Below are 19,935 nucleotides of genomic sequence, written 5' to 3'. Positions count from 1 at the left end.
TTTGCAAATATTGTCTCTGCTTTCTTTTTTATCCTTTTCAGTCTTGAGTGTTTAATTAATATGCTAAACATCACTGTATTCTCTATATCGCTTACCTTTCTTTTCATATTTGCTACCTTTTGTTTTTCCATGATGCATTTTGATTACTTTCTTAGGATGTCTTCCACTTTGATAATTCACTCTTCCACTGTGTCTAATCTGCTGTTAAAACCATCCACTGATTTATTACTTTTGGTTATTGTATTTTTCAGTTTTAGAATTTCTATGTGTTTTATTTTCAAATGTGTTTTTTCACTGTTTATAGGTTGTAGCTCCATTCTGAAATCTAAGTTTAGTTTTCATCTACATGATGAAATATAGTTTGTTTCTAAAAATCCCACTATTTAAAGTTTATATAGTTATGTCTCTATTGTCTGATATTTCTTCTGGCTATCATGTTTTCTCATGTGCCTAGTTATTTTTGCTGAACATTTATTGTAGAGATATTTGAAGTCTATGGTGAGCTTATCATCCTCCAGAAAGCATGTTTATTTTTCCAAACTATTACATGCACTAATAGTTAAGAATCACTGGATTTTATTTCTGATCAAAATATATATTTGATGCTCTTCTTTTTACAAACATGGTTCCCTGTGTCATGGGCTATAGGCTTGGCCATGTATCTTGTCCTGGATAGTGAAATGTGAAAAAAAATCAGCTGAGTGACTCCATTTATTAATATAGGAAGTAGACATATAATGCTCATTTAAACAAAACAATATTGTTTATAGTTACTTTAAAGAAGTCATGATTATATATCTATTGGCTAAATAAAAAGACTCATCACTCTGTAGGTAATGTCAGCAAGATGGCAAAAAGGTCTTCTGCTCATATCTGCCCACAGAAACAATAATTTGGCAGCCATCCATGGACAAAATGCATTTGTAGAAGCTCTGGGATCCAGGTAGGAGCTTGCAAAACATTGGTAGAGTTCAAAGCTGAAATGGGCTTATACGAGATAGGAGGCCTGTGCCCAGATGGCAGGCTTGCCAACTATGATCTTGGCTACAGATGCAGAAACAGCCCTGTCCCCCTGTGGACTCAGCTACAGTTCTATTTGGCCATGGTCCTGCCACCAGTGCCATCCTCCAAGGGACCCAGGAGGAGTCACACTCACTTGTGCCTTATGTAAAAAGTCCATTCCTCCTTAGTTCTGATCTATCTAGCAGCAGTCCTACTCTGACCAAGGACTTGCCAGAAGGCATACTTCTCCATGCTCTTGGAGGTAGACTTGTTGACTCTGGTCCAACAGCAGATCCTGAAGTGGCCTTATAATTCTGCTCTAGCCCCTCCCAGTCTTAGTTCAGAAGTTCTGTCTACTGAGGTGCCTGATGGGAGACATGGCCACTGCTTCTAGAAGGTCTGCCAACCTTGCTCTGACTATATATCTTGAAGTGGCTCCAGACAAGCTCAGCTACAACCTGGAAGCAGTTCTGCTTGACAAAGTACCAGGCAGGAGATACCTCTGTCTGTACCCTAGAGGCAGGCCTGCTAACTTTGGTCCAATTGTGGGTAAAGAAGTGGGCCTATAACTTGGTTCCCGTTTCTCTCAGCAATGATCTATGAGCAGTCATGTCTGCTTGGGGACCCAACAAAAGACAAGCCTGGAGGCTGGCCCTCCAACCTTGGTCCAAGTTCGGATCTTAAAGCAGCCCTGTAACCTGGATCCACTCTTTCTCAGCAGTGGTCTAGCAGCGGTCTTGCCCAAGGACCTAGACCCAAGGACCTAGACAGGGACAGGTCCATTTGTGCCCCTGGAGGCAGGCTTGCAGAACTTGGTCCTGGCTGTGGACCCTGAAGTAGACCCAGACACAGTTCCAGCTGTGTTTAGCTGTGACCTGAGGCCAGTCTTGCCTACCAGGGACATGTTCAGTGGACTGGCAGGTACCACACCTATTCTAGAACCTGGCAATAGACCTGCTATCTGTGGATGAGCTGTGGACCCTGATATGGACTTCTGTCTTAGCACCAGACTAACTAACTAAAGTCTTGGTGGCAGTACCATCCACCCAGGGCCCAGACAGGATACACACCCACCCAAGCCCCTGTTAGCAGGCTTATTTACTGTAGACCCTACAGTGGACCCAGCAGCTGTCATCTAATTCCTTGTCATTGTCAACAACACTGTTTTCTTCTTTTCTCAATTCTTCCTCAGAAGCAAGAGGGTTACATTTAAATTTGGAATTGTCAGGAAAAATAAAAGATGTGACAGAAAACGCCAGACACGTTGGCTGGGACTACATATCGCCCCATGGGATGTACTTGATGAAGAATAACACTAGCTTCTGACACACGCAAGCCATGCTAATAAGTCACAAGGGGGAAGATAATGAGGCAAATATGAAACAGCTAACATGAGGCTTCCAATGACTCCCCATCAGCCACAGGAAAACACTGTTGGGTTTAGTAGAAGGAAAGGCCAAAAAACATGAAAAGGGATTACAAAAACCCTGAAGAATGTACTGCACTAGAGGCACACCAGGTGGCGAGGACTCTGAGGTAATGATCAAAACAAATGATTGGGGAGAGGTGACTTCCGTTAGCTTCTGTGGACTGGCTCTTCTGCTTTGTTTTTATTCCCTCCTGGGACATTACAATCATTAGATAAAACAAGAAAGATGTCTTGGTGATTTCATTCTCGAAACACACTGTATTAGGTTCTTAGTGCTGCTGTAACAAAGGACAGCAGGCTAGGTGGCAAAAACAGAAATTTATTGCCCTCAGGTTTGAAAACCTGAAGTCTGAGAGCAAAGTGTTAGCTGGGTTAGTTCCTTCTAAGCACTGTGGGGGAAAGGCTGTCTCCTCGGCTTGGGGATAGCCATCCTTTATGTCTTTTCACATTGTCTTCTACGTCTTGGTGTTTAAATCACGCCTTTTATAAGGACAGTTTTATTGGATTAGGGACCACCCTAATGACTTCGCTTAAACTTGATGTCCTTTGTGAAGACCCTGTGTTCAAATAAGGTCATATTATGAATTTGGATGTCATATAAATTTCTGGGGAACACGTACTACATCATCTTATAGCAGCAATTTTCAGCCTTTCTCACCCCATGGCACACATAAACTAATTATTAAAATTCTACAACACACCAAAAAATATATTTTTGGTTCATTCACATGGGATGGCTACTGTTGTGTCGGCTGTTGTCATTATTCTGAACAATCTAAGAGAAAAGAGGACAGCGCCCCTGACTAAATAGTCAGGTACTGCCTGTTTTAAGAATTCTCGCGGCACACCAGTTGAAAATCGCTGCCTGGTAGCATTGTGCCTTGCACCTTGCTACTCCTCCTTTAACACTCATCAAGCCATTTGTGAAGGTGACCCCGAGAACTGCCTTCCCTGCCCCACTTATCTACTTACTTGTTGCCATTACTGACCTTGGATATATGTCAATTACAGTACTGTATCACTTCAGATGTATTACAAATGAGCAGAAAGAGACCATACGCACATCTACATACAGAGATATTGGATAAATGCCATAATTAATTAGCCAGGGTGGAGAAACATCCTGCCAACACTGGTCACAGAAGGCAGGAGCAGAGTCAGAGCATCTTGCCATGGCCTTCCCTCGTTCCTGGTGCCCGAACAGGGGGCACATGTGCTAGTGACCCTGTTCATGCTGGGGGTAAGGTATTACCCAGTCTGGAAAAGTAGTCCAATTTTTTTTTGAGGAGGAGTCTACCACCATTCCAGAGGAAGTCACACTAATACTCCATGTACTTGTATTTAAGGGAACATTTACAAATACCGAGCTCTCCTGACTTTCAAACAAAATTCATTCTCAGCAACAATACAACTTAATCCAAAAAAGAAATCATCATCATTGCCCAGGGCTCTCTGAACAGCATCCTGCCCTCAGAGTGTCTCAGAAAACTTATTTCCTTACAATCTACGCTGACTCGGATTTAATGACCCATCTCGGTGAACATGATATTAAGCATGGTTTGAGAAGCATGATGCCAGTGGTTATGAAAAATGGCTCTTGTAAGCACCTATCATAGTGTTTTATAGGACTACGCTATCCATCTATAAGGGGAGCAACTTGAGGTTAGGGACAACCTATAAATCTTTATATAGCTAGGTACTAGCCCTGTGCCTAGAATACAGCAGATTATACACAAAGTTCATTGAATGAATGGTGGAAGTTGAAATCATCCTCATTTCAAATCCACAGATGCCCAAGACATTCAGCACAGCCAACAGCATGTGGTGTCTTTGCTGACAGTCACCCTGAACTCTGTCATTTTCTTTGGTGTGCCCTACACCTCAAGCCTCACATTTTTCTCTAGAAACTCTCCTTATTCTGCTTGGTGTTCTTCTAGATCAAGGCCTCCCCTTCAGTGAGTTAAAACTTATTAGAATGTATACATACATACACATATACATCGCTTCTAAAAATATGTTTTCAGTAAAAGACAGTTGACCCTGTTTTCAATTTTGGCCAAGATGATACTCTCATTTGAGAAATAAGTGGCAGTTGTCTTTATTTAGGCTTCTACTGTTAACCTCATCAGTAGAAGGTTGCAGGCAAGTAAGAAATACTTAAGTAAAAATGAAGTTAAAGCCACAGGAACCATCAGAAACAGCAATTATGTATGATTCAGTGGCTATCAAATTCCACATCTTATACCAAATCTTAAAAAACTCTTGACAGTTACCCATAAGGGTTTGATCACCGATTTATATGACTTGCAATCATTGGAAGCATGGGAAATGTGATTTTTCTATGGCATAACCAAAATATTTCTTATTTCCAGCAATTACCAATGTAATAAAGATTGTCTCAAATGTTTGCATAACATCTTGTTCACTACTGTAGAAAATATCCTGTGCAAGAAATATATTTTTGGAACAAACTCTGAAATATTCCCTAGTAAACTGTTGGGGGGAGATTTTAAGTGATACTAGGAAAATTTATATGAGTCTATCAGTTCATTAAACTTGTAAATTAATCAAGGAATCTAAGGCTTCTTTCTGTCTTTTCCATTCCTTTCAAGGGGATAAATCTTTAATGTAAGAGTCTCATTTTAGCCTTGACAAGGCAGTGGCGCAGTGGATACAGCATCAAACTGGGATGTGGAGGACCCAGGTTTGAAACCCTGAGGTCGCTGGCTTGAGCGCGGGGTCACTGGCTTGAGTGAGGGAACATAGACATGAACCCATGGTCACTGGCTTGAGCCCAAAAGTCGCTGGCTTGAAGTTCAAGGTTGCTGGTGTGAGCCCAAGGTCACTGGCTTAAGAAAGGGGTCACTTGCTTTGCTGTAGCCCCCTTGTCAAGGTATATATGAGAAAGCAATCAATGAACAACTAAGGAGCTGCAATGAAGAATTGATGTTTCTCATTTCTCTCCCTCTGTCTGTCTGTCCCTCTCTGACTCTCTCTCTGTCTCTGTTGAGAGAGAGAGAGAGAGAGAGACTCATTTTATACATGAGGTTTTAGTCATAACACAGAAGTGACATGCTTATAAAATTCTATCTCCTGGACCAAATATTGAGACAAATGGTCTGAAAATGGGACAAGCTACTTAAAACCAAGACTCTGCTAAAAATATAAAAGGCATAATTTCTCCAGTTATGTCATTTATTTTTATTTTCGTTGGCTGTGTATAGATAAAGGAAAGAAGAGGAACTTTAAGAAAAGGGAAATGCAATCTATAGAGAATTACTCCAAAGGCTAGCTTTGAAAGAAACAACAGGAATGACCCCTAAACTGAAACCCCTATGACAGTGTTTCTGTGTAAACTTTAAGAAAGGGGACAGGGCCTGGCCTGTGGTGACACAGTGGATAGAACACTGACCTGGGACACTGAAGTGCTGGTGCAAAACCCTGAGCTTGCCTGGCTCATATGACAAGCAACAAGCAAGCAATGAACAACTAAAGTGAAGCAACTATTGAGTTGATACTTCTTACTGTTCCCCCCTCCTCTCTCTGTAAAAATTAATAAATAAGGCCCTGGCAGGTTGGCTTAGTGGATAGAGTGTCATCCCAGCATGTGGCTGTCTTGGGTTTAATCATGAGAAGTGATCATCTGCTTCTCTTTCCCTTACTCTCTCCCTTCTCTCTTTTTTTCCCTCTTGCAGCCAGTGGCTCAACTAGTTTGAGCATCAGCTCCAGTAGCTGAGTATAGCTCGGTTGTTTTCTTTTTTTTCTTGGTATTTTTCTGAAGTGAGAAGCAGAGGTGGGGGAGGCAGACAGACTCTCATGTGCGCCCGACCGGGACCACTTGGAATGCCCACCGGGCTGTGATGCTCAGCCTCTCTGGGGCGTTGCTCCGTTGCAACCAGAGCCATTCTAGCACCTGAGGCAGAGACCATGTAGTCATCCTCAGGGCCCAGGCCAACTTTGCTCCAATGGAGCCTTGGCTGTGGGAGGGGAAGAGAGAGATAGAGAGAAAGGAGAGGGTAAAGGGTGGAGAAGCAGATGAGCATTTCTCCTGTGTGCCTTGGCTGAGAATTGAACCCAAGACTTCCACACACTAGGCCAATGCTCTACCGCTGAGCCAACTGGCCAGGGCTTAGCTCGGTTGATTTGAACATTGGCCCCAGATAGGGGTTGCCAGGTAGATACCTGTTGGGGTGCATGCAGAAGTCTTTTTTTTTTAGTCAGAGGAAGGCAGAATAGTGAGGTAGATTACTGCATGTGCCCCAACTGGGATCCATTTGGCAACCCCATCTGGGGCCAACATAAGAGTACCAAGCTATTTTTAGTGCCTGGGGCTGATGAGCTCCAACAGAGCGATCCTCAGTGCCTGGAGCCACACTTGAACCAACTGAGCCGCTGGCTGTGGGAGGGGAAGAGCAAGAGAAAGGGAGGAAAAGCAGGTGGTCACTTCTCCTGTGTGCCCTGACTGGGAATCAAACCCAGGGCATCCATATGCTGGGCCAATGCTCTATCCACTGAGCCACCAGCTGGGGCCAGGTGTCTGTCTTTCTATTTCTGCTCTTCTCACTTAAAAAAAAATCTTAAAAAAATTAAATTGTTAAAAAAAAGTGGACTGTGCAACATCAGATTGCAAAGAGTTTGGAGCCCTGGCCAGTTGGCTCAGTGGTAGAGCGTCGGCCTGGTGTGCAGAAGTCCTGGGTTTGGTTCCCGGCCAGGGCACACAGGAGAAGCGCCCATTTGCTTCTCCAGCCCTCCCCCTCTCCTTCCTCTCTGTCTCTCTCTTCCCCTCCCGCAGCCAAGGCTCCATTGGAGTAAGGATGGCCCGGGTGCTGAGGATGGCTCCATGGCCTCTGCCTCAGGCGCTAGAGTGGCTCTAGTCGCAATAGAGCGATGCCCGGGATGGGCAGAGCATCGCCCCCTGGTGGGCGTGCCGGGTGGATCCCGGTTGGGCGCATGCGGGAGTCTGTCTGACTGCCTCCCCGTTTCCAGCTTCAGAAAAATACAAAAAAAAAAAAAAAAAAAAAAAGTTTGGAAAATGTTTATAGACAGAAAGATATAAATGATCATTTAGATTTTAGTTGCTTTTAAAGTGTTATCTTTTAAAGTAATTTTTATCAATGTGTCACAGAAAAAGTTATACTTTGAAGTAAGAAAAATAAAAGCTTGGAAATAGAGTTGTGTAGGCAGAAGGCCCTGCTCTATTTTCTTTTCTTTTTTCTTTTAATTCAGTGAAAGGAGGGGAGGCAGAAACAGAGTCCCCCATGTGCCCTGACTGGGATCCACCCGGCAAGCCCATTACCAGGCAATACTCTGCCCATCTGGGCACTGTTCTGTTGCTCAGCAACTGAGCCCTTTTTAGTGCCTGAGGTGGAGGCCACAGAGCCATCCTCAGTGCCTGGGGCCAACTTGGTCCATTTGAGCCATGGCTGCAGAAGGAGAAGATAGAAAGAGAGAGAGACAGAGAGAAGCAAGAGGTGGAGAAGTAGATGGGCACTTCTCCTGTATGCCCTGACTGGGAATAGAATCGGGACATTCATACACCGGACCAACACTCTACCACCGAGTCAACCAGCCAGGGCCAGCTGCTCTATTTCTATATGCACGACTCACAGTAGACAGTAATATTTGTTAGCTGGCTGACCAGAAGGGAACTACAAGAGTGAGGTACCAGTGAAGCAAGTTTGCCACATAATGATAAAAAATGCTCATTTTAAAAGATTCCATAGGCAACTGTAAAGTTGTAAAATGACAATAAATGTCATAATCTCTTATGAATCTGCAACAACCACAAATTTAACCAATCTTTCTCAAACCTTTTCTTTCAACTTTTACTACTTACAAGTATACTGAGGTCATTTCACAGATGCTTTACTACTGTTCTCTTTTCTTTAAGGCAGATGCTGCAAACTCAACTATCGTCAGGGGCCCAGCAAGTAATGAAAATCAGGCATGTGGGCTAAGTGGGGAGCATAGCAAACAAGAAGACGTGCTCTGGGTCTAGGGAAGCATCTATTGCTCAGCTCAAGCAGGTTATCATCTTGCAGAAATGTTGGTCTAAAGTGTAACAAGACTTTGTAATTTTTTTAGAAGTTAAAATATGTTTATTCAAAATTTTCAATTTTTAAATGACAGAAACTAATTTTTAGAGATTAAGAACTAGAGCAAAAAAAATTAATATGGCCAGAGGGGTCTTAGCATGGAAACCCTTCTAAGAAGACTTCCTGCAGTTTCAAACAGTGCTCATTATTTGCAGTTGTTTAAGATTTGGTGGAAAGGTTCATGTATTTACTTAGCTGCACTGTTTACTCTTTTGTAAACTTGGATAAAAGTTCTCTCAACCTTTACTAGCAGTCGTAATTATTTTTAGTAAATTGTAATCTTACTAGTAAAATCTGGACTTTATGAATATGTATGTTTTTGTGCAAAGGCAGAGAATCATGTAGAACTATACTTATTTCTTTACTTGTAGATTTTGGTTTGAAACCAATGTGTTAATTTTCTGTCCTATCAGTGGAAGATCAGAAGCAAGTTCTTTATTTATGTTAGAAGAAAGTGCTACTCCAAATCAGCAATGATTGCTATGCTGTTCCCAAGTTACATCTCTTATTTTTCACATTATATGAATGACTTCTTATAGTCTGGTTCTCATGCTAGATAGATGCTAACTGTGACTATTCATCTCTATACTCTCCATACCTGGCAAAACATGTGAAATGTAGAAGTTGCTCAACAAATATGTATTGTATTGAGTTGAAGTGACCCACAGTATCAAGTCTCCTTAGGTGGGCTCTCAAGCTCTCCCATCACATGGCCTCCACTTCACCTTTGGCTCACTCCCAAGGAGCACCTGGGTGATAACCAAGTGCTCTGGGAAAACAAGGTTCTCCCAGGGAAACTTGAAATAGGTAGAAGCATCTGTTTCTCCTTCTATACCAGTGGAAATACACTGATTGTCAACAATCCAATTTAAATCTTACTTTCACTGGGAATCCCATTCCACTACCGTGAATTTGTTCCATATTCACCAAATCGCAAAGCACTAGTCATGCTCACAGAAATATCAGGACAATCCAATTCATTTGATTCTATAGTAAACTTTAAAGAAATTAACTCTCAGCCTGACCAGGCGGTGGCGCAGTGGATAGAGCGTTGGACTGGGATGCGGAAGGACTCAGGTTTGAGACCGCGAGGTTGCCAGCTTGAGCACAGGCTCATCTGGCTTGAGCAAAAAGCTCACCAGCTTGGACCCAAGGTCACTGGCTTGATCAAGGGGTTACTCGGTCTGCTGAAGGCCCACGGTCAAGGCACATATGAGAAAACAATCGATGAACAACTAAGGTGTCACAACGAAAAACCAATGATTGATGCTTCTCATCTCTCTCTGTTCCTGTCTGTCTGTCCCTATCTATCCCTCTCTCCGACTCTCTCTGTCCCTGTAAAATAAATAAATAAATAAATAAAAATAAAGAAATTAACTCTCAGAAAGTGCTGCTTGTCTCATCAGTTTATAAAGACAATGGGCGTCTCCAAATGATGCCCAAAGGGACATATATTAAACAGGACAAACTCAGAGGCCTGTAGAGGCCAGGCAGGTAATGTAAGTAGGGTAGTCCAATGTAAGAAAATCAGGAGCTAAGTGACTATGGCAAAGAGAAATTCAAATAACCCAGCTCTTCCCTTCATGAGGCAATGCAGGGCAGGGTCTTCCATCTCCTGTTTTTTTTTCCTCTAATTTTTAAAAATTTATTGAATTTAGTGAGAGGGAGAGAGGAAAGGAGGGGGAGAGAGAGAAAGAGAGAAAAAGAGAGAGAGAGAGAGAAACAGAGAAACATCAGTTTGTTGTTGCACTTATTTATGCACTCACTGGGTGACTTGTTTGTGCCCTGACTGGGATTGAACCTTGGTGTATGGGGATGCTACTCCAACCAAGTGAGCTACCCGGCCAGGGCTTTCCCTGTTTTTAGTAGGCAAAAACTGCAAGAGCCCAATGAAACAGGTCTCTGGGCTGCCAGTTTTGACCTTTTGTATAGCAAACTATTTTCCTAGAGTTTAGAGAATGTTTCCAAATAAAACAGCAGGAGGACATCTATGAAAAAGAACCCCACCCCAATACCTGGAAGCCACATATAAACTGTAAATTCAACAAGATTTAGTAAACTGTATTAGATGAGCATTTTGTGATGCCTCGCCCAAACCCTAATGCCTAAGCTCTAAAATACCTCAAGAAGAGCAATAGCTTTTCTTTGGAAAGGCTCATTTGTGGGACTTTACACAAATACTGAAGTATTAATCACATTGGTTTCATATTTCTTTTTTTTTATTTTGTGTTTTTTTCATTTTTTAAGACTTTATTCATTTTTTAGAGAAGAGAGAGAGAGAGAGAGAGAGAGAGAGAGAAAGGGGGAAGGAAAAGGAAGCCTCAATGCCCAGGGTTTCGAACCGGTGACTTCAGTGTTCCAGGTTGATGCCTTTATTCACTGCACCACCACAGGTCAGGCTTTTTTTTAATTAATTTGTTTTTATTTTATTAAGTGAGAGGAGGGGAGGCAAAGAGACAGACTCACATGCAACTCGACTGGGATCCACCTAGCAGTCCCTCTATGGGGCAATGCTCTGTAGCTTGGCAACTGAGCTACTTTTAGCACCTGAGGTGGAAGCCATGGAGCCAGCCTCAGGGCACAGGGCCAACTCTTTAGAGCCAATAGAGTCATGGCTGCTGGAGGAGAAGGGGAGTAGGGATAGAGAAGCAGATGGTCACTTCTCCTGTGTGCCCTGACCAGGAATCGAACCCAGGACATCCACATGCCAGGCTGACGTTCTACCACTGAGACAACAGACCAGAGCCACATTGGTTTCATCTTAAATACACATATTTAAGTAAGAGGCAGCTTCGTTCTTCTAGAAAGAATGAAAGCCAGAAAGCTGCAATGCATTTTGACCAAACTACACTGGTCTTCAAACATATCACTTTTTAAAAAAAAAATAGAAACAAACACACATTCATGTAGCTCAAAACATCCCAGTGGGATTGAAATAAAAGAGAGAACTAAAGTGAATTTTTTTTGTGTGTGACAGAGACAGAGACAGAAAAACAGATAGGAACAGACAGACAGAAAGGGAGAGAGGTGAGAAGCACCAATTCTTCATTGCGGCACCTTAGTTGTTCATTGACTGCCCTCTCATATGTGCCTTGACTGGGGGCTACCGCAGACTGAGTGACCCCTTGCTCAAGCCAGCAACCTTAGGTCCAAGCTGGTGCGCTTTGCTCAAACCAGATGAGCCCGCGCTCAAGCTGGTGACCTCGGGGTCTCGAACCTGGGTCCTCTGGATCCCAGTCCGATGCTCTATCCACTGTGCCACCATCTGGTCAGGCTAAACTAAATTTTGATAATTCATTTTATCAAGATGAATTCTTGTTTTTGTTTTTCTGTTGCACATTCTTTTGGGAACTGTTTATCTCTAGAAATAGGTATTTCTGTTGGGGTTGTCAATCAAAGGACTCTATGAGTGGGCACAGTATCTAGGCTGACCAATGAGAGAGTCTATTTCCTGTATGTAAGGGTTGGTCCAGAAGTATATGCATGTCAAGTCAGGCCAGTGAAGGATCTTATTTTCTGCATCCCAGTCCGACGCTCTATCCACTGTGCCACTGCCTGGTCAGGCAAGGATCTTATTTTGAGATAAAAATGTTGGAATGGGTGAGATGGCAAGTGGCAGGGACCATGTAGTCCTGGCTGTCCCAATACGGGGTGGGGGGAAGGAAACTCCTATCAACACACATGAAGAAATTACTTCAAAGTGATGAAAAGAGATTCCTGATAGCATCTGAACGTAGATCTACTTATGACTGCAACTCCTGCAAACTTGATCACTAAGTGAACTTTCAATGACTAAGTATGATTTGGGCCCCTATAAATTATAATTTAGAACCATGGTAATATAAGAAACATCTGTGGTTCATACTCTTATTTAAGGAGAATGTGCAGTAATGCCATATTCAGTCCCCAAAATCAAAAGAATACAAAAAAAGCCTTAACAAGTACACTAATTTCAAAAGTTCTGATTAAATGAACGTCAGTCAAAAGTTTCACACCACACATTATTGTATATTCTTGTACTCATGTTGAATTTGATAACCTATTGAAATGATTTTTAGTGTGAATTACAGATTTCATGTGCATGCAATCAATCCCTGGGAAAGTAATCACCGGTAGAATACAAAATCTGCATTTATCCTCTACAAAGGGTATTTTAGGAACCCTGATTTAACTGAAAATACATGATGAAGAGAGTACATTTAGAACGCTGAATATGCCTAGGTCATGTGACAATGTCTTCCAGTTGACATCAGAATTCAGATTACTCGTGGAGTAGAAAGCATGCTCACCTCTTCATTCTCGATTCTGAGAGTCGCCAGTCGGGACTGCAGCTGCTGGTACCTGAGCATGAGCTCCGCCTGGACCGGCTGCTGAGCGCTGACCTGACATACCTGATGGGGAATCAGAGCCGCAGTTACAACAGGGCACCACCAAGTCAGCCTCCAGAGGCATGGTTCTCCTATGTAAGTGCTGCACAAATCACACTGGTCCCAAGCTTCCAATTCCATATTTACTTTTAACAGCCTCCTCAAAATCTCAGTTTTAAATATGAACTGGTTATGTCAGTGGCAAGAGCAGAACACAGCTGCTTGGCCTGGATGTGAGTGGAAAGAGAGCAGCTGCAGGAAGTAGTGCTCTAAGAACAAGGCAGTTGCTGGAGACTGAGCTCTGATGCTGACATCTCACTCGTGGAATTCTTAATGACGATCAGACAGAGGACAGAGCATGAAGGATGATCCAAATGGACCATGCAAACGGACCTAGGGCAGGCAGCAGAGCCCACTGGTTACAGTAAGCTGGTGTCTATGGTAAGTTACTGAATCTCAGTTTTCTTTTCTGTAAAATGGGGGATAATAAGAGTTCTTATGCCACAGGGTTGTTGTAGGGATGAAATGAGATAATGTGCATAAATCACTAAGAACACTGCCTGGAACAGTAAAATCTCAAAATATATGAATAGCTATTATTAGCATCTTTCCACCATGGCTTGTCCTCTCCAATCACGTGATTCATCATGAATTTGAAAAGGCCACTTATTTTGTACATAGGCTTTGTCAGAAAGATATTTTGGCCATGGTCTCAATTATGGATAAGATCAAACTTACAATCTTTTAATTATATTAAAAATGTGCCAGAAACCATTTCTTCTCTTCTTTCTTGTTAGAAAAATGCCCTCAACAGATGAGGATTTTCTCTTCAAACCTCCTCTCTAAATGATGGAGTCTCCAAAACATCGTAGAGATTATTCCTCCCTGAAAGAACTGGCCATAAAAAAAGGCAGCAGATTCACTTTATTAAAGTAATAATAGTGTAAAAAAGGTAAAAACTGTTAACCCAATTGAAGTCACTTGTCTGTGATATTTATTCTTTTACGGGGTGGGACAAAAGTAGTTTTACAGAAGTTTTTATGGAAAATACAATAATAAATAATAATACAAGAATAAAGTCTGTGTTTCACATACTCACAATGTAAACCTACTTTTTGCCCACCCTGTACATTTAACATATTCATAACTGAAAAATTAAAAGACAATGATTTGAGCCAACAGAAACATAACTCTGGGTAGCATAAGCCACTTGCCTGTCAAATGCATGTGCTATCAGTATAAAAAAATGCTTACCATTTCAAATCAAGTAATTCACTCTATCAAATCAAGCAAAATAAAATTAGATTACAAATATACAGATACACACATATATATATCTCATAAATCTTAACATTAGGTGTTTTAGAAATAATTATGGCATTAAAGAAATCTGCCATGGGTATTATAATTACATCTATTTTTAAAAACATACTGTCACCACAATAAGCTAAAACTGAATTTTTAATCTATGAGTATTGTTTTGCACAGCTGGGATGTCAAGTGCTATATACAGCATGCTCCATTAAATGGCTCTTTTTGTTTTCCCCATCCACAGATAATAAAATATCCTACTGTAACTCATAAATGATTTAAGGAGATTTTTTCCCTTGGGAAAACAGAATAAAAAGGTAAATTCCTATAAAGCTACATCATTTCTAATGTTCATTTTACAATTTAAAGTAAACTGGAATCTAAAAATAATGTTTTGCATTGTCTCTCATTTTCCTGCCATTTACAGTTATTTTTCTTTCTGGGGATCTTTAAATCAGGATTATAGGAAGTCTTAAGATAGATTTTATTGGGCAAGCAAAATGTTTTGTTCTGAACTTAAATCCGAATGTCCTGAGGTGGAGGAGGAACTCTAACTATCATGGTACACCCAGCTGAGTTTGCACCTAAATTTGTTTGGCCGCTATAAGCATCTAAGTATTTAATCCTTGCCTTAAAAGGTGGTAGTAATGGCTGATCTTAGCATAACACTATGCAAAGATCTCATGCAACAGCAGGAGAGAGAAAACAACTGGGATTCTTACAACTATTATATTACAGCAGGTGAAGAATAATGTAAGTAAAGAGATAATTCATTAGTTTTAAAATAAAATAATTACTGACCTCATCACCCATGTGAGACTGAAACTCAAATTTCATTGGTGGGCAGAAGGCAGCAGGGTACATCTCCATGAATCTCTGCTTATCACTCCTGGGCTCCAAATTGTCAACTGCATTCTCAATAATGTCTAAGCCCTCATGTCTGGAGGTTTCAAGGTTATACTCCGCAGAGAGATATGTTCTTAGGGCTCTGTTCAGACTTGCATGGTAGCCAAGATCACAACACTTAAACATTAAAAGAACACCATATGAAGGAATTGAGAAGTACACATTGGTAGTTACAAAATAGTCACAGGGATGTAAAGCACAGCACAGAAAATACAGTCAGTAATATTGTAATAACTATGTATGGTGCCAGATGAGTTCTGGAAATATCAGGGGGTACACTTTGTAAATGATTGTCTAACCACTATGTTTCACACCTGAAACTAATACAAAACAATAATGAATGTAAATGGCAATTGAAAAAAATAAAAATTAAAAAAATTAAAAGAACATCAATCACAAAGATTAATTCAGAATGGGTCGAAAACCTAAATATGACAGCTACAACTGTAAAATTCTCGGGAAAAAAACAAAGGAGTTCAAAACTTCAAAACTGCATTCTGCATTGGTTTTCTTGGATATGCATCAAAAGCACAAGCAACAAAAGAAAAAAATACAATGGATTTCATCAAATTTAAAGATTTTTATACTTCAAAGGGCATGATCAAGTAAAAAGATAATCCACAGAATGGGCACATATTTTTTTTTTTTTGCAAAACACCTATATGATAAGGGATTTGTATCTAGAACATATAAAAAAAACTCTTACAACTCAATAATAAAAAGACACACAGCCCAAAAAATGGGCAATGGATCTGAATAGACATTTTTCAAAAAATGATCTACAAATGGTCACAAGCATTAGTCATAAGAGAAATTCAAATCAAAACCACAGTGAGAGCTTGACCAGGCAGTGCTGCAGGGAATAGATAGAGTGTTGGCCTGGGACACTGAGAACCCAGGTTCAAAACTTGAGGTTGCCAACTTGAAAGAATGTTCAACTGGCTTGAGATCGGGCTCACCAGCTTGAGTGCGGGGTCACCAGCTAGAGCTTAGGATCATAGACATGGCCCCAGTGTCTCTGGCTTGAAATCCAAGGTCGTTGGCTTGAGCAAAGGGTCACTTGCTTGGCTGGAGCCCACCCCACTGCCCTACCCACATCAAGGCACATATGAGAAAGTAATCAATACACAACTAAGGGACTGCAATGATGAATTGATGCTTCTCATCTCTCTCTCCCTGTCTGTCCCTATTTGTCCCCTACCTCTCTCTATTGCCAAAAGAAAAACTATTCTTGTCTCAGATGAGACAAGTCTGCTTTTATTTCTCTTGCTCCTCAAAATCCATACATGTTCTGTGATGTAGTTTTATGTACCTCAAAGGGACTGAAAAACTCTATCATTCAATAAAACCTCATCTAATGAAAACAGGAATTTGTAAAGAAATGGCTTCATTTCTTTAAGATGGACCAGTGCTTCAAAACACCACACTATTCTGCAAGAAGACAGATTCGACCTGATTATAATGAAGCATAACATACAGGCTGTTTTATTTTATGAGTATTGATCCCAATGGGACTTAAGAGAAAATTGATACTGAGAAGAAAGAAACAACCCCGAGAAACCCCTCCCTTACAAAACCAAGGCTCTTTTCAACTGAAAAGATAGGAAGAGAGGAAGAACAACAACAAAAAAAAAGAGTAAGAAAAAAAGAAAAAAAATCCAACTTCAACTACCCAACTCAGTTAGAGCTCTGAAAAATATATACTAAGTTTTGATTATTCCCAGAATGAATGAACAGTTCATTCATCAAATTTCTTTCTTTTTTTTTTTTCTGAAGCCGGAAACGGGGAGAGACAGTCAGACAGACTCTCACATGCGCCCGTCCGGGATCCACCCGGCACGCCCACCAGGGGCGATGCTCTGCCCACCAGGGGGCAATGCTCTGCCCCTCCGGGACGTCGCTCTGCCACGACCAGAGCCACTCTAGCGCCTGGGGTAGAGGCCAAGGAGCCATCCCCAGTGCCCGGGCCATCTTTGCTCCAATGGAGCCTTGGCTGAGGGAGGGGAAGAGAGAGACAGAGAGGAAGGAGGGGGGGGGGGTGGAGAAGCAAATGGGCGCCTCTCCTATGTGCCCTGGCTGGGAATCAAAGCCGGGAATCGAACCCGGGTCCCCCCGCACGCCAGGCCGACGCTCTACCGCTGAGCCAACCGGCCAGGTCCTCATCAAATTTCTAAGCGTGGCTTTGAAGGGGAGTAAGCATCAAGATTCCAGAAGCTCCAGTGCACGTTTCCACACCCAGGTCAGCCAGGCGGATCTGGTGGGTCTGGACTAGGTCAGAGGTCCTTGACTTCACCGTGGTTGCCTAACAGGTTGGGGAGACGCATGCATGTAGCTTGGTAACTGAGCCAGGGGCCTTGCCAGGTGTCTTCCAGACTTTGACTTGCTATGCTGAGGAGGTTTCTGTGATGAGCTTTAATGAAAAGTTTCCTTCTCTGACCCCTACAGTGCTTATCAGTCTGCAAGATCACTTAATTGGCATGATGTTATTGCCGATTTGCACTGTTTTCTCTGATCAAGATTTTTTAAGCATCCTGAATATTAAAAGAAACAAGAAACAGGAACAAAACTCTTATTCAAGGTCTCCTGAGACAGCAGGGCTTGTCACAGAATCAACTTTTTTCTAAACTGGAAGCTAAAATGACACTGGATATGTTAAAATCGAAATATTTGATTAAAAAGACCTAAAATAATTTTATGAAGCTTATGAATTATTAATAATACGAAAAGCCAGCTTCTGCACAGAGTGAGTTATAATCCAAGCACATTTAATGATGAAAATACATAAGAAACCAATAAAATAGTTCATGAAATAGTTCATGTTCTCATGGATTAAAAAATCCCCTCTGATTGGATACATAAAATTATGAAATAAAACTGGGAAAAACAGACTGTTGGAAGCAGAATGGTATATTTAATATATAATAAGTATATTTAATATATATATGTGTGTGTGTGTGTGTGTGTGTGTGTGTGTATATATATATATATATATATATATATATATATATATATATCCTAAGAGCTGCCAAGATAGATTCTGCTAGATACTAGTCTACATTGATAAAGTAGGCTAATTTCCTTAGGTGAAAGGACTGCAATTAGTATCAAAAATGAAGATGAAATCCAAGCATTGAAGACTGACAGATACTTTATTTCACAAAGGCTGAGAGGTCAGCTGATGTATACTTTGTGGGTATGATGTCAGGTAAAACTGGATCACAATTGTTTAGGGAGATTTTTTTTAACATGATGTGAGAGGCCTTTGTGGGGTAAAAGCTTGGTCCTAGATTGTAGTTCGTATAATGAAACTCCATAGAAAACAGGTCCTACATAACATATTTCCCCATGAATAAGACAACCTTTTTTGAAAAACTTGGGGTCTAATAACTGGGCACATCTTATACAGTGGTTGTAGACTTTTTACTTGCATTTCTCACATTTTCGCGCTTAATTTTGTACTCATTGTTGAAGACAGTGATTCGTCAACAGACACAGATGAGGACAAGCTAATGAATGGGAGCTCTAACAATGATGAGGAGTTGTATGGATTTTATGATGAATAAAACGAGTTCAATAGCTGTATGTAATACATTTTTTTTTCAAATTTCAGGCCTCCAAATTAAGGTGCATCTTATACATGGGAGCGTCTTATACATGTGGGAATACGGTGAGAGCTAATGTCATTTCCATGGAAGTCCTGGAAGTGCCTACAAGGTAGCCACCGGCTCTGTGTAACTTCAGAATTAAGCTGTTGCCATGAGAATGGAGAGGGAAAGAAGTCATCTGCAGAACTATTCCATCTTATCATTCCTGCCTCCATCTGAGAGGTTCACACGATCTTTTGCCCTGGGTCTTCATCTCTGGCTTCTAGTAAGCTTGACTTTGACCATTCCACAGCATGAGTATTGGGTAAAGACTTGATCTACTTCTTATTTTGACTCTTTCTGACAAATAATGAAACCCAAACAAACTAAATTGCAAAGGCAGCTTTTACATGACCGTGGATAGCTTTGAAAGGTCCATGTCTCCAGCTATTCAGTACCTCACCATAGAAACCACAAACACATTTTTGTAAGAGATAGGCATCTCATAGGATTGAACTGGATGCCTGAACTTCTTTCTACAGGCAACTTTCACACACCTGCTTTCCTGTCTGGGCTCCTGATGGTCCACAAAAAGCTGACAATTTAATTCTTGTTGCTGTTAGCAGAACTTGTTTTGAGTTCCTCTTGAACAACAAAAAGGTCAAAATGGTACATCTATCTATATGATAGGAATGGATACAAAGCAGGAGACATGAGAAGAACTGAGGTTTCATATGCCTCAGCCAATGAGGAGGCTAATGACCAGTTGCTGTCTAATACAGCTGCCACCCACATAGGCAACCCCTTCCTTCAGAGGAGCTGCTACCAAAGACTCTTTTTAAACTTTTTTCAGGCCAAATTTCTGTAACAACTCTGAATCAAACCACAAGAGGACAGGGAACAAATAAAGCAACCAAATAAATGCAGATCAGGTGGTAAATGCCACAGAGAACAGAGGAACAGGGAGTGCTCGCGGGAGGGATGTTGCTCTTTATATAAAGCAGCTGGCAGGTGCAACAGGAATGAAAAGAGGAATCAGTCTTGCAAAGCTCTGGAACACAGAGTGTCCTAGACTAAAGTAGGAAGGCCCCGGGCAAGAAAGGAGCTCAGGGGGTTTGGGGAACAGAAAGGCCAATGTACCTGAAGCATAATGTTTAGGAAAAGGTGCAGGCCACCACACTGAGTGGCAGGTGGGCGCCAGCTTGCACAGGGTTTTGGTGAACAGTTTGGATATTATTCTA

The 19,935-nt window shown here is 41.4% G+C and overlaps 1 protein-coding gene across 2 annotated transcripts in view; it reads right to left on the bottom strand.

Moving 5' to 3' along the window:
* Window positions 1-19,935, bottom strand: part of SRGAP1 (SLIT-ROBO Rho GTPase activating protein 1) — a 316,835-nt gene that overhangs the window by 61,736 nt on the left and 235,164 nt on the right. For both annotated transcript variants that reach the window (XM_066369087.1, XM_066369088.1), the window contains exons 7-8: window positions 15,006-15,227; window positions 12,816-12,917 (exon numbers count right to left, since the gene is read on the bottom strand). In XM_066369087.1, coding sequence (XP_066225184.1) covers window positions 12,816-12,917; window positions 15,006-15,227 — 324 coding nt within the window. The remainder of the gene's footprint in view (window positions 1-12,815; window positions 12,918-15,005; window positions 15,228-19,935) is intronic.

This window comes from Saccopteryx leptura, chromosome 2 (genome assembly GCF_036850995.1).
Source record: "Saccopteryx leptura isolate mSacLep1 chromosome 2, mSacLep1_pri_phased_curated, whole genome shotgun sequence".
NCBI lineage: Eukaryota > Metazoa > Chordata > Mammalia > Chiroptera > Emballonuridae > Saccopteryx > Saccopteryx leptura.
The sequence above is the reverse complement of the archived record's forward strand: the minus strand, read 5'-3'. Positions and strand labels throughout refer to the sequence as shown.